The sequence below is a fragment of the Furipterus horrens genome, unplaced genomic scaffold (assembly GCF_987537825.1).
Source record: "Furipterus horrens unplaced genomic scaffold, mFurHor1.1.pri manual_scaffold_5, whole genome shotgun sequence".
NCBI classification, from domain to species: domain Eukaryota; kingdom Metazoa; phylum Chordata; class Mammalia; order Chiroptera; family Furipteridae; genus Furipterus; species Furipterus horrens.
In genome coordinates, this window is record NW_028327175.1 from 80,860,788 (window position 1) to 80,875,060 (window position 14,273).

At 35.4% G+C, this 14,273-nt stretch overlaps 1 protein-coding gene across 3 annotated transcripts in view; it reads left to right on the plus strand.

Annotated features, from left to right (window-relative positions):
* COMMD10 (COMM domain containing 10) overlaps positions 1–14,273 on the plus strand; it is a 190,365-nt gene that overhangs the window by 167,313 nt on the left and 8,779 nt on the right. The window contains exon 6 of one of the 3 annotated variants that reach the window (XM_090276607.1): positions 6,000–6,321. The exons of the other annotated variants lie outside the window; for them this stretch is intronic. Coding sequence (XP_090132733.1) covers positions 6,000–6,080 — 81 coding nt within the window. The 3' untranslated portion in view covers positions 6,081–6,321. Of the gene's footprint in view, positions 1–5,999; positions 6,322–14,273 lie in introns of those variants that run through there. 3 annotated transcript variants of the gene reach the window in all.

Consider the following 14,273-nt stretch of genomic DNA (forward strand, 5'->3'; position numbering starts at 1 on the left):
GCCCTTCTTAGCATGGATTTTTCCTAGTTAGGAGCTTGATGAAGAGAGATATACCACTTCTGTCAGGCTTTGCCAAATGTCTTGAGCCCCTTTGAACGTAGGTGTTATCTAAATGCAAAGGTTGGTCAGTTCTTTTAGTGTCAGACATCATTTATTTGCCTTGCCATTGAGAATAATATTTACTTCTTTAAAGGAAATCTGTATTGTATAAATGGCATATAATGTTTACCATGAATAAGTTCATGTCTTGAAAATCTCAGATACCGACTATATTCAGAGTACTTGGAATTTTTTTGTTTTGTTTTCATGTGTTCATGCAAAAGAGTAGTAAAAATATTTCTGATATTAATATTGAGGCTTAATCTATAGATTAAGTCACCAGTGAAAGTGAACTTCTTAGACTCATTCTATTAAAGACATTTTATCTACTTCACAAAACAGTTAACAGTTTTGCATTATTTGGTGGTCTGTCTTCAAAAGACACATCTAAAAATAGCTTGAAGTTGCTATTTTAATATGAAGCCATGTTATGTGGGAAAGGAACCCAACTCTGCGCGCTCTCTGCCTAGAACATAATATTCTGCGTACTAGTTTCTTTTTTTCACTCTCCTTGAAATTTAGGTTTTTTCATACACTTCTGATACTATTGACATCAACCTTTACTATATACAGAAAGCCTCTCAGACAATCTATATTGGTATGAAAATAGCTTTCAGAATTGTAGTCATATTTAGGTTATTTTGAGGCAGTTTTTTTACACATTTTCAAAAAAATAATTTATTTGGACATTTACAAGACTGTGTATATACTTTTATCTACTTAATTGCTTATTTAAAACACTACATTTGACAGAGTTTTGTTTTCCCTCTAAGCATTTTACATGTGGCTTATTTTCCATTCAGTTTGAGAAGTCAAAAAAAATTCTATTCAACTTTGCAAGCATTTATTAAATTCAAGTCCCTGAGTTAGGTATAGTGGAGCATAAAAATGATGATGTTGATGATAATGATTGTAAACACTTGCAATCATTGACTACTTCCTGAATACTAGACCAGGCCACTAGCCTAAGTGCTTGAGTGCTTCTAAACATAATCCTGTTTAATCTTCATATCAGTGTCAAGTAGGTGTCATTATCTCCATGTTACAAATGAGGAAACTGAGGCATAGTACACTTCAGTTTGCTCAAGACAGTGACTTCCGAAGAGGTTAAAACACAAGCAGTTTGACACCAGAAGTCATACTCTTAACCACTGTGTTAAAATTTCATTAAACTAGAAAAATGATGCTGTATTCAGAGGGAAAAATGCAGCACAGACCGAACGTGTTTGGTGCTGCACTATTGGCTCAGAAGGAGCAATGTGTTCCTATTGAGAGATGGTGGAAGGCCTCACGGAAGAAGTGTTTTAGCAGACTCTTGAAGAATGGCAGAATTTGCCACGTAGAAGTTAGTTAAAGGAATATATTCTCATTGGAGGGGACATTGGGAACAAAGGCATTGTTTGGAGAAAATACAGAAGTATTCAAGGTTAGTAATGAACAAATCTGTATAGCATCCTTGCAGAGGTATTAGGGAGGAGATAATTCAACTTGAATTGTGGAAGGACTGATGTGCAACCTAGGGTGTTTGAACTTCTGCGAGAAATGAAGACTCGTTGAAGGGTCTAAATTCTAGAAAAAGAAGTCCATGATCAGTTGGATGGATTGAAGACAAAGAGAATAGTGGTCCTAAGACTTCGTAAGCTTGGACAGAGAGCATATTTAATAATTGCATCAAATATTAAAGTATATTTTACTCTGTAAGTAAATGAAACTAGCGTGGCCAAAGTTAATTTGACTATATGGAAAAAAAGAATCTTTGTGCTTACACAGACCCTTCAATATAATGCATATGTTTTCATTTATAATTGGAAACTTTACCTCATTTTTGTGGTATTAATACATTACAGATCCAAATTATATATTATTTTAAAATTGAGTTGTTACATTTTTCTTTTTTAGCTGTAGGAGAAAATTTCAATGGAAAGTAGTTATCTAAACTGGATCTGGTCAAGGTCATAAGAATTAAGATCACTTTCTTATAAAGGCATTACAAAATATTTTATAGATTTTAAGTTGTTTTATATCTAATCTTAGAAGACATTATCTGTAGCTGAACTAATAAATCTGAGTTGATGCAACATTTAAACCTACCTTCTAAAGAACTCCTATTATACTCTTTAATCTAAATCTCTTGCCATAACCTGTCAATATTTAAAGTACAACATTAAGAAGAGTTGCAGACAACAGAATTTCATTTTTACTGTGATGTGAATGGTTGCATATGAATACCTTATTTTAAAGTTCTGTAATAGTATTCTCTGAATATAATATTTCTAGAGGAAAGACTTCCTACCAGGCCTGTCAGGGGAAAGCTGATACACTTGGAGAAATCTTGGGCCCCCCACCAAACCTGTGATTCACTGCCCCAATTTGTGAACCAAGTTTTATTAAGGTCATTATGCAGACTGTGATTTCTCCTTCTGACTTTCACATTTTACTTCATAGGCGATATTAACTTTCTGATTTCAGGCAGCAAGTAAAATAAAAAATCTTACTCAGTTTAAGTTAGAAAAAATTGGATTAGTCTGAGCCATATTTTTGCCTGATACTTTTTTCAAGCATTTTCATGTTAAATTTTATGGCTTTATATAATAATTTATATATTTTTAATTTTAGGGTTATTTATCTTTTTCTAAAACCACCATTTATATACTATACTGATTCTCTTTCAGATATTTTAGCCTCTTCTTAAACAACTCTTCCCTATTTTTCCATGAATGTAATTATATGTGGATAAATGATTTTGTCAATTATTTTGATTCCTTAGATTGTAATACATCTCATTTGCACCCATATACGTTATTAAAGAAGATAATTGGCTCTCATCCCCTCTTATCTATGCCTTGCCAGTTTTCTCTACCTTTTGTTAGGGGAAAAAGGGATGGAGGTTGGAAAATTAGTAGATCCTCTTTACCCCATTCCTGAAAATTCAAATCCTGTCTCCAAACTAGGCCTAATTTTACCTCTAACACAAATTTGAAATGAAGGTAAAACAGGTATTAATTGCCATTTTATTTTTATTTTCTTATTTTCAACTTTCCAGACTAAGATAGCATTTAAAAAATTATTCTTCTAATCTTGGTGTAGTTAATAATTATATTTTTACATGTGTAAGTCTTTTGTTCATTGTCTAATTTTTTACTTTTTATTTTTATTTCTAGGAAGTCTTTTATCCTTCTATTAAAGGGGAGGAAATGGGATGAATGGTGGCAGATTTTAACTGTATTCCTTAAAGGCAAAATGTTAATATGAGTTATATCTAAGTGTTGGGTTACATAAATATCTGTTATACCAGTCCCTGTAATTTTAACATTTTAAATATTTTATAAGTAAGAAGTAAAAGGTACACTGGGACCAGTTTATGGAAAGTGTTGACTTCTAGACAAAAGAGATAGAACTTCAGTTGTTGGTAATTGGGGAGATATTGACTATTTTTAGTAGAAGAGCAACCTAATGAAAGTGGCACTTTAAAAATTGAGTTGGCATCTGTATTTAGAATGATCTAGAGAATGATGAGACTGAAGAAAGAGAATTTAAGCAAATTGAGCATTCCAATTTTTGAGAAATAAGTCTTTAGAAGAGGTGGTGGTATAGAGGATAAAAAGGAAGGGAAGGGACTGCTTTTTTATGTAATCATTTTGGTAAGCATTCCCAAATGAAGGTTAGGGTTTATTACTAATATAAGCTCTCTCTGCATGAACTGGGTTAACATTCCAAATCAAGACCAAATTGACATCATGATCAATAATATGGTTATTACTCCTAAGCAACCATCTGGAGGACCAACTTCTAAGAAGCTCTGTTACCAATAATTCTGGTTTCAAATAAGTCTGGCCCACCTACAAGGAGCCTGTGTCTCTTTGGAAGAGTTCTGGTTTGCAACCCAGTCCTTGGCTGCTTCTACAAGTTTCTGCAAACTTGTATTTAAGCCAGTCTCTTTATAAATGTCTAAAAGGTAAACCCTTAAGTCATTATTTAATCCTACCTTAAATAACATTGCTTCACACAAACATTCTTTTTAAAATTATCATTGACTTTTTCTTACTTTATGACACAAATGAGTAACTTTTTCACAATTATTTGGGTAAATTTCACCAACATTTTCAATTTTATATTTCTTAACTCAGATCTAACTTGAAAGTAGAAATTACTTGTAATCCCCTCGGGGTTAAATAGATTTAACCTGTTCTCATATTCAACTATGAAATAATCTATGTCTTAATTCCCTAATCTATGAATCTATGATTTCAAAGCCCAATGTAACCTGTAATCAAAAAGTGATGTTTGATCAATGCCCTCACAATTTTGTCATTTTTGTTTTCCTTTTCAGGATGGGAAATGCCCTTGAAACCCTTCTTTGTTTTTCAGCACTGTAAAAGAATTTTATAAAGTAACTTCAAGTTCAAAATTATTATTGAGAACTTCTTAATAGGATATTAAAGATTTATTTTATTAAGTTGGCGTAGGTCACAATACTCACTAATATTAATGACTAGACTAGAGAGGCATTTAGCCCCTCTAATCATCAACAGATACCTAATATTAAACCAAATTGTGTAACTTTATTATGTTATGAGTCATTCCAGGGAAGGACCACATGTAACAAGCAAAAGCTGAACAGTCCAGTTTTAATGTTTCTGATTGAAACCTTTGGCTTCTTTTTAATGGAGGTAAACTGGAGTTTTAAAGCTAACAAACAAAATTTTTATGGAGTTTATATGAATATCTGATTCATTAAAATGAAATACTTGCAATTAATCATTGAAAAAGAACATTTAATAAACTTTGGAAAAGAGATAAAACTTTTGGCAAAATTTATTTTTAATATCAATTTTTAAATCTCATTTGTGTTCTCTTACATAAACTTGCATGAGGTAAGACTTTACTAATCTTTGAAATTTTATATAAATAAGAACTGCTAAATGATGTATTCTGTTTATTTCAAAGATATGATCTAATAGCCTCTGTGGCTGTCACCAGCCTTTCCTCTAAAATAAGAGTGCATCAGATGGTAGTGAGGAAGGCCTGAAATTTCAACCTTGACATGAGTAGTTATGCTGTATTCAACACAGCTGACTTTATTGGCTTCCACTAACATGTAAACAACGGGTCCTTTTTAACTGGCAAAAGTGAACAAAATGTGGAATATGGATGCTTATTAGGTCACTTTTGGTAAATAGAACTAATAATTTAAGACCTTTGTCTACAAAAGAAGTTGGCAAACTTTTTTCTGCAAAGGGCCAAATAGTAAAGTATTTTAAGCTTGCAGACAATACAGTGCTGCTATTATAACACATGGCCATGGACAGTATATAAACAAATGAGTGTGGCTGTGTTTCAATAAACGTTTATTTACAAAAACTGACAGCAAGCCAGAATTGGCCTGTAGACTGTAGTTTACCAACCCCTGGTCTATATTCATTTGACTTTCTCACTTTATATTCACCTCTCTAATCAATTGGGGTTGCCTTCTCCCCACCAATCCACTAAAAATACTTCCTCCGATGTCAGTAATATTCTCTTGTCATTAAATCTAAAATGAAAATGAATTAGTCCTTGTCTTAGCTAATTCTTGGGAGCCTTTGAAAGTTGAATCACCCTTTTCTATTTAAAACTTTCTTTCCTTAGGGTCCATGATAGCACTTTTCTAGTTTTTATCCTACCTCTCAAGGCATTCCTCAGCTTTTGTGTTTGCAGAGCTCCACTTCTTTATAGCTGATTTCTTAAATAATGCTGTACATTAGGGAATCTGTTTAAAATTTATATTGTTTCCCAAATAGGGAAAAAAAAAATTATAACTATGAGTCTATTGTATGCATGCACTGTAACTTTTTTTTAAATAATTTATTTGTTTTTATTTATTTATTTATTTATTTATTTATTTATTTATTTATTTTTAGAGAGAGGGGAATGGAGAAAGAGAGGGAGAGAAACATCACTGTGTGGTTGCCTCTCACTCGCACCCCCAACTGGGGACCTGACGTGCACCCTAGTCATGTGCCCTGACTGGAAATCGAACCAGCAACACTTGGCTCGCAGGCCGACGCTCAATCCACTGAGCCACAGCAGCCAGGCAAATAGGAAAATTTACTGGCACAGAAAGTATATTGCTGGTTGCCTAGGACAATGGGCAAAAACAAGTTAGAAGGATTGATAGATGATAGATAAAGGGTATGGAGTTTCTTTTGCGGGCGATAGAAATGCTTTCAAATTAATTGTAGTGATAGTTGCACAATCCTGTGAATATACTATAACCATTGAATTATATACTTTAAATGGGTGAGTTGTATGGTATATTAGTATTTCCATTAATTCATCTGTTTTAAAAATTATAAATTAAATTCTCCAGTTTATTCTTTTTCTTAAATTGAAAATAAATTCATACTCTACCATATACTCAAGCACACTGAACTGTCTGCCAATACTATCTGTGTTGAATGCATAGTAATAGTCCTCAAACACTATATTTCAAATGTAAAATAAAAACCTTATTAGCTCCTAATATGCTCAGGATTATTAAAAATGCCAAACTCATTAGAATCGATTTGTTTTTAGAATATACATTATTAAGTCATTTGATGATTCCAAGAGTATTTTGCAAATTTAATCCAATAATTAGGTTAGCAGGGAACTAACTAATATGGTTGAAAAAAGAGCTCAGTCCACATTAGTCAACATTGCCAATTAAAAATTTGTAGTGGAACAACATGATTACAAGTTAACAATTACTTTTATGCAGTCACTACCTTAAAATAACCCCATAATCAACTTTTAGTTATTGTACCTGCCTGTCTTTCAGATTCTTGGTCCAATGTGTGTTGAGGGTAAAATAGGGGGTGTCCCATTATTATGTTGCAGGTTCACAATGGATTTGCAGGTGTCCACTTGTATAATAAATTCACCACCCTTCATAACATGAAGAAAATGCTGACCTTACCCTTTTTAGTTTGCAGAAACAGTTTTCACTTAGCTTAGAAGAAATGTAAATTGTAACTAAATTGAGAAATTAATACTCATTAAGGTACACATATTCGTCCTCTTTTCCTTGAACACTGACATGACAGCAGAAAAAAGAAAAAAATTAAACCAACATGTTTTTTATTACCTTTTTCTTAACTCTGCAGATTATGTTAGGTTATTTAATTTAGAATGCAAAATGCATAGTAGCTCTTGAAAGTACACTCACATCATCCAAATTTCTGTGTTATGTATACAATAAAGTGATTTTATGAACAAAGGGCATTGAGCTCATAGTCTTTAAAACTGTACACTAGAAACATAATATGATTGCAATTTGGTATCTATAGGTTAGCTGGAATTCCTCAGCTAGGATACTAACACACATTTTGAGAAGTTAAGTAATACAGCTATTTTAAATCTGTAATGATAATGCTTCAGTAATCAGATAAGTACTTATAATTAGAATAAAGTATAATTTCCAGAAAAAGATAGCATCACCTATAATATTTATTACAGAAAAAGAAGCTTCATTTTTTAGCTGTCATTGCTGTTCTTAACATAATTTCTCACTATATTTAAGGAGCTTCATGTAATCATATTCAAAACCTCTTATCTTGATTATATTCAGCAACCATAGCTAAATATTTCAGCACCAAAGCTGAAAATCGTAATGACATATCAGCATACACGTAATAAATTTCAGTTAATGAATACTTTAGGAGACGCATTTTGATTGGCTCCAAGTTTGTGATCTGCTCATGCATAGAACATTATAATTTTTAAGATGACAGAAAATATGGTGATGATATGACTGCCAAACACCTTCTACAGTCTTTACAAGAACAAAGTAATATTTTAGCTGAAATGAAAAGGGCATATACAGATAACAGGGTAAATGTTTTAACAGCTGAAGTAAATACTTCTGATTACACATTTAGTGACTATATTTCTGCACAATTTTACACAATTTTTATGTTGAATAAATTTTTATGATAAAAATTGTTTTGTTATATCAGCAGTCAAGTCAAAACTATTGTCCTTTAGCTAAATATGTTCAAAACTGCAAATCTGCTTTCACCAGCTTGAGGCAGGGACCTTCAAGTATAAGAAGCCATTTTTCAAAGCTAACTAGGGAGTCAGTACCTGGAGTTCACTTACTGTGATATTTAGCCCACATATTTACTAAGTAAACAAGAGTTATGAGACCTATAGAACTACTGTCATCATTGGGGCAAATACTGCCATGTAACTGGAAAATATTGTCATCATTTACACAAAATCTATTTATTTTAATACTCTCCATATATTGTATTCTTTTCCCTGTGGGGGCAAAAGCAAATTTAAATTCAGCAATCTCCTTTTCTTAAAACTAAGCTCAATAAACATATGTTATTAAGTACTAAGATTAAATACCATACTAGGTTATTGGAATATAATAATGAAAATAAAGCATACCCTCTCCCCTGGAAGAACCTAACATTTGTGGTACAAAGGTAGGTAATTCCATATAGTGTAGTAGGGAAAGTCAGTAAGAGATATGCAAAGGGTGCATGATGTCAACTAAAGTATTAGGACAGGCAAAGGAAATAGATGGTACATGTACACATGTATGTGTACATACACTCATAAGAGCAGTTGGGAGCACTGCCGGGAGACCACAGGAACAGCATTGAACACAGACCCAGAGTGCAGTGTGCAAAGCACCCTGGCCCTGCTGGTCCACAGAGTGCTTTAGGATGCTAGAAGTTGAGGTTGTAGGGAGGGGTCATGGGCCAGACTTTGGAACTTTTGCATGCCCACTAATATGCTTGAAATCTTCTTTTGCTGTTTACATACTGACTATATTCTTAAATAGATAAGCATTTTGTCAAACTGTATTTTTCAAAGGTTGAAAAATATTTGGTTCAATTAACCCTAGGAATTGCCCTTTTTGGCTTTTATTGTGGCAGTTGTCCTTTTGTAACTTTTATCAAACCTTGATATAAACTCAGGGTGTTCAGTTTGCTCATTGCCCTCTTTGAACAACAGGACCACCTGTACCTGTGAGGTTTTGGGCCCTGCTGGAATCGCAGAGCTTGACAGAAAATGAGAAATCTGCTCCATAGTCAGATGAAAGTAGTTATTTCTGTATGCAGTACATTCTCTGGGCTGACATATTTTTGTTTGTAATTAGAATTTTAAGCATGGCAATGGTATTGTGCTAATTTTTGTGAATTTTTTTTACAGTGAGTTTTTTTTTTTAACTAATGTAACCAAGACAGATTTGCTTATATATTTTCCTGGAAAAAAATTTTTTGTGAGAAATTAAAGACTTTAACCTTACATTACACCTCTATTATTTAAAGGTTGGCACCTCATCAGTCATATTTACCAAAATATTTACCCTCAGCATAACTTTATGTATTTCTGTGTAGAATGAGTTAGAGAAGGAAAGCAATTATGCAATTTTTTTTTCTAAATTGGCTTGATATACAGGTGGAAGTGCTGTTTTATCTTGTGTTTCTATACTAATGAAGTGCAGAGAACAATAACGAGTCCCACCGCCACATACTTTACGTGAGCTAGTTCATTTTTGTGGGACCAGTTTCCTCACCTATTAAATAAGAGGGCTGAACTAGGTTATTGCTAAAGCTCTTTCTCACTGATATCAGTGGTTCTCTACCTCAGTGTACCAGTTTTATTATATTTTCTTATGTAGGTGTGCCTTTCAATATCCTCAAGTCATAGTATTCGAAAGAATCTTGGGAAATCATGTAATGAAGCTGCCTCACAGAAAAGTGGAAATTTGCCCTTACCCTCTACCCAGAATGCTTTTGCTTGCACCTCTAAAGCTGGCACCTTCTGAGGCAGAGCTATTTGTTAACATGTTACCCTGCTGGTTACCAGGATTGATTCCATTGATCTGACAGATAGGCAGAGGATCCCTTCCTTCCTACTGTCCCATGTACATTTCTCCAGTAGTTGGGAGCTTAGCTATAAAGGGCAATCTGCCTACCTAGAGAAAAACCTTTCTTTGGTCAAGAATATATTCCTCCCCAGGACTTATTTATTTTTTTATCGGTACTCTATAAATGTGTATTGAAATTGAATATTATGGGTGACAAAATGACTAATGCTTGTATGTGTGAGTAGAGTTTCATAGTTTTTTCAGTCTATGATGGGAGCTTAAATTAGATCCCTAGTTTTTAAAACAATAATAATTAGTAGATACTCAAAAAATAATAGCAAAGATACTGGACTATCTTTACAATATAGTTATAGAGAATATAATTTATAGGTATATTTATTTCATAAGCAGTACCTAATGATTTTTGTTTTTTGAATTCATTCAGTGGAACTTGAAATAATGTTTAATTTTATCTCTGCCTTTTATTTCTATAACTTAAGAGGAGAAAACTTCCTCTTTAAGTACTTAGCAAAATATTTTTATTTAGATTCAACTAGGACAAGATATTAGTAGTTTTTTCTTTTACTAGTATCCTCCACTCATAATTTTCTGGGTGAAAAGATAATTGTTTCATTTCTAATTCTGATATCCAATTAAGTTTGAAAGCTAAGCAATTAAATTTGGTTTAATTCTTATTTGGTTTATATCTGTATTATTTAGAGGATATTTCTGGTTGGATAATTTGTGAAGAGACTAATGCATTTCTCTCTTGGAAAATGTATATATGTTCCTAATTCCTAACTAATGGGAAAGCAGAGACTATTTTTACTCTTAGCTTTCATCAAGTTAGAGCCCTCTGAACACCTCTAAATTCTGTTTTTATTATGAGCACCATTATCCAGGTACTCATGAACAGGATTACAAATTAAAAATAAAAAGGAATGGGTGAACAAATACATCTTCTCTTTTAAGATATTGTCAGGATGTTAATCTTTGCACTTTAATTTTTACTTTGCAGGGTTTTCAATAGGATGCAGAAAGTTTGTCTGGTATTAATGCATGAGATCAGCTTAGACAATATAAACAGTTAATTTTCTAAGTGAGTTCTTGGTTGTAATCTTATATATATATAAGGCAGAAGAAAGAGAGTAAATCTTTTAATCTGTGTATGTTTAGTTAATAATATGAATGATTCTAATAGGTTTTACTGGAAAATGGAAGATTGAAGGCATATTTGAAAATAAGACACAGTTTTATTGCCTATATACTTACTAAATTAGAGAAGGAAAACTCTGACTCCAAAAAAACCTCCGCTGCCTTGCGGCATACCTCTTCAGGGGAAAGGCTAAGGGAGTAAACCCCGACAGAAAATCCAGAGCCGGAGTCCCTAAGGCGGTTTGACGTTGTAGTCAACACCGGCAACTCCTGCGGCGCACCTGAAGCCAAGCTGTATTGACTCCGTCTTTCCCTTGGACCCTTCAGCTGCGAAGAGAGGGGGGGTCTGCTGCATGGGCAACAGCAGACCCTCCATATCACCCTGCCCAGGCTCTGTAGCTTCAGCTTCACTGGAGAGGACACTCCAGCGTCATCGCAAGATGTCGATTCAACACGGGAGGAGACAGATACCGTGTCACTCCCGAGTCGGACTGCACAACCATTCTCGGCGGTGCAGATAGACTCTTAAGAAGCTACACCATCGTCTCTCGAGACGGACGGCTGCCGACGACGACTTACTAAATTATTTTGACTCATGTAATAAATGCTGACCATACATTAGCACATACCAAACAGAAAACGTATTAAGCTAGTGATACTCATCATTTTTGGAACACCTACCTACCTTAAATATTGGCATTCCATAGGGTTAAGCCTCAAGCTATCCTCTTCTCATACTGCCTTCTTTTCCAAGGCAATTTCACCTACTCTTACAATTTTAAACATCAATATATCAGCAACTCCTGAGTGTTTATCTCTTACCTAAATCTCTTTTCTGGCTTTCCAGAATTATTTTGCATATTTACAGGGATATCTCACAGACATCAAGCTAATTATGTCTGAAACTGCACTTTTGATTCTCCCCTTCAAACCTTCTCTTCTAAAGAGTTTCCTGTCTCAGTTATATCCATCCAGTTTCTCTTGCCAGAAACTCAGGAGTCATTCTTCACTCCTTCTATTCCCTCACCTACCCCACCAACTCAAATCTGTCACTAAATGCTACCTTTTCTACCTCTAAACCACATCAGTTTTTTGCTTTTCTTTATCACTGTTGCCATTGCATTAGATCTTTTGCCTGGACTAGTGCAGTAGCCTGCTACCTAGTTTATCCATCTCCAGTTTGGCCAACTGCAATTCATTTAACAAACAAAAGCCAGAGTTATTAATATGTGTCAGGTAGCCTTGCTCTGAGAAATCACGCAGGATCTTACAGTAGGTTTATTGAAGGACGGCAGGGCAAGGTGTTAGAGGGAAGAGGAAACTCCGGATGGACTGACTTGAGGGCCCGTAGAAGCAAGGGAAGGGGGAAGGGGGGAAGAGGAAAGAAGGAAGGGGAAAGGGGGAAGGAAGGGGAAGTGGAGACTCTCGGTTACCTACGTGGCCCCATAGGAGTCGCCCACCTGTGTGTTTGCAGGTGCAGTCTCCACATCTTTCCAAATATACATTTCAGTAGGGTGAGTTTACCCATCAACACATTCGGCGGGTTATTTACATCTCCCTGCTTTTCCCCCACCAGGCCAGTGAATATATCATGCTTGGTCTATCAACATTTCTTCTGGGAGCAAGCAAAGTCCATTTTCGTTTCCTATGGGAGGGGCTGGGATCAGTTTAATTTACATACAGTTCATTTGCATACACCAAAAGTCCTGGCAAGCAGTCCAGCTGCCACCATGTTCTGATGATATGTAAACATATTTATATCATTCTTATATGTAAAACTCTCCAATGACTTTTCCACTGTTTTGAAGACCTCTCTGTCCATCCCAGGAAAGGTGATGAGGTCTATATTAGTTTGCTAGGGCTGCACAGATTGGGTAGCTCAAATAACAAATGTATTTCCTCACAGTTCTGGAGGCTAGAAGTTTGAGATCTGGGTGATGACAGGATTGGTTTCTTCTGAGGCCTCTCTTCTTGGCTTGTAGTTGGCCATCCTCCTCCAGTGTCTTCATATGGTCTTTTGTGTGTGTCCATATCCTAATCTCCTTTTCTGGTAAGGTTACCAGACATATTGTGTTAGGGCCCACCTCATGACCTCAGGGTATCTTAATTACCTCTTTAAAGACTCTGTCTCCAAATACAGTTACATTCTGAGGTTACTAGGGCTTAGGATTTCAACATACGAATTTTGGGGAGACACAATCCATTATATAACAGGCTTAAACTGATGGTTGATGGAAGAGTAAGCATGTACAAAATACACTACTCTGAGTATCATCTTGATATTCCTTGCCTCCTCCGCCATCTTTTAATCAAAATATTTCCATCAAAATGCCAACATATTGCCTTAAATAGATGTTTAAAAGATGCTATAAACATTGGTGTACAAGTATCTTTTCAGAGAAGGAAAACTCTGACTCCAAAAAACCTCCGCTGCCTTGCGGCATACCTCTTCAGGGGAAAGGCTAAGGGAGTAAACCCCGACAGAAAATCCGGAGCTGGAGTCCCTAAGGCGGTTTGACGTTGTAGTCAACACCGGCAACTCCTGCGGCGCACCTGAACCCAAGCTGTATTGACTCGTCTTTCCCTTGGACCCTTCAGCTGCGAAGAGAGGGGGGGTCTGCTGCATGGGCAACAGCAGACCCTCCATATCACCCTGCCCAGGCTCTGTAGCTTCAGCTTCACTGGAGAGGACACTCCAGCGTCATTGCAAGATGTCGATTCAACACGGGAGGAGACAGATACCGTGTCACTCCCGAGTCGGACTGCACAGCCATTCTCGGCGGTGCAGATAGACTCTTAAGAAGCTACACCATCGTCTCTCGAGACGGACGGCTGCCTACGACAAGTATCTTTTAGAGTCTATATTTCAGTTCTTTTGGGTATGCGTGCTCAGGAGCAGAATTGCTAGGTCATAGGTAATTCTGTTTTACCTTTTTCAGAAGCTGGTAGTGTTTCCCCTAGTTGTTGTGCCATTTTACATTCCCACTAGCAATGTATGAGGATTCCAATTTCTCTACACCCTCACCAACAATTGTCTCCCCCGCCCCCCCCCCATTTAAAAGAAAATTAGAACCTTTCTATTAGGTATAAAGTTGTGTTGAATATCTTTTCATGTGCTTATTGCCATTTATGTTGTATATCTTCTCTGGAGAAATATCTGTTCCATTCTTTG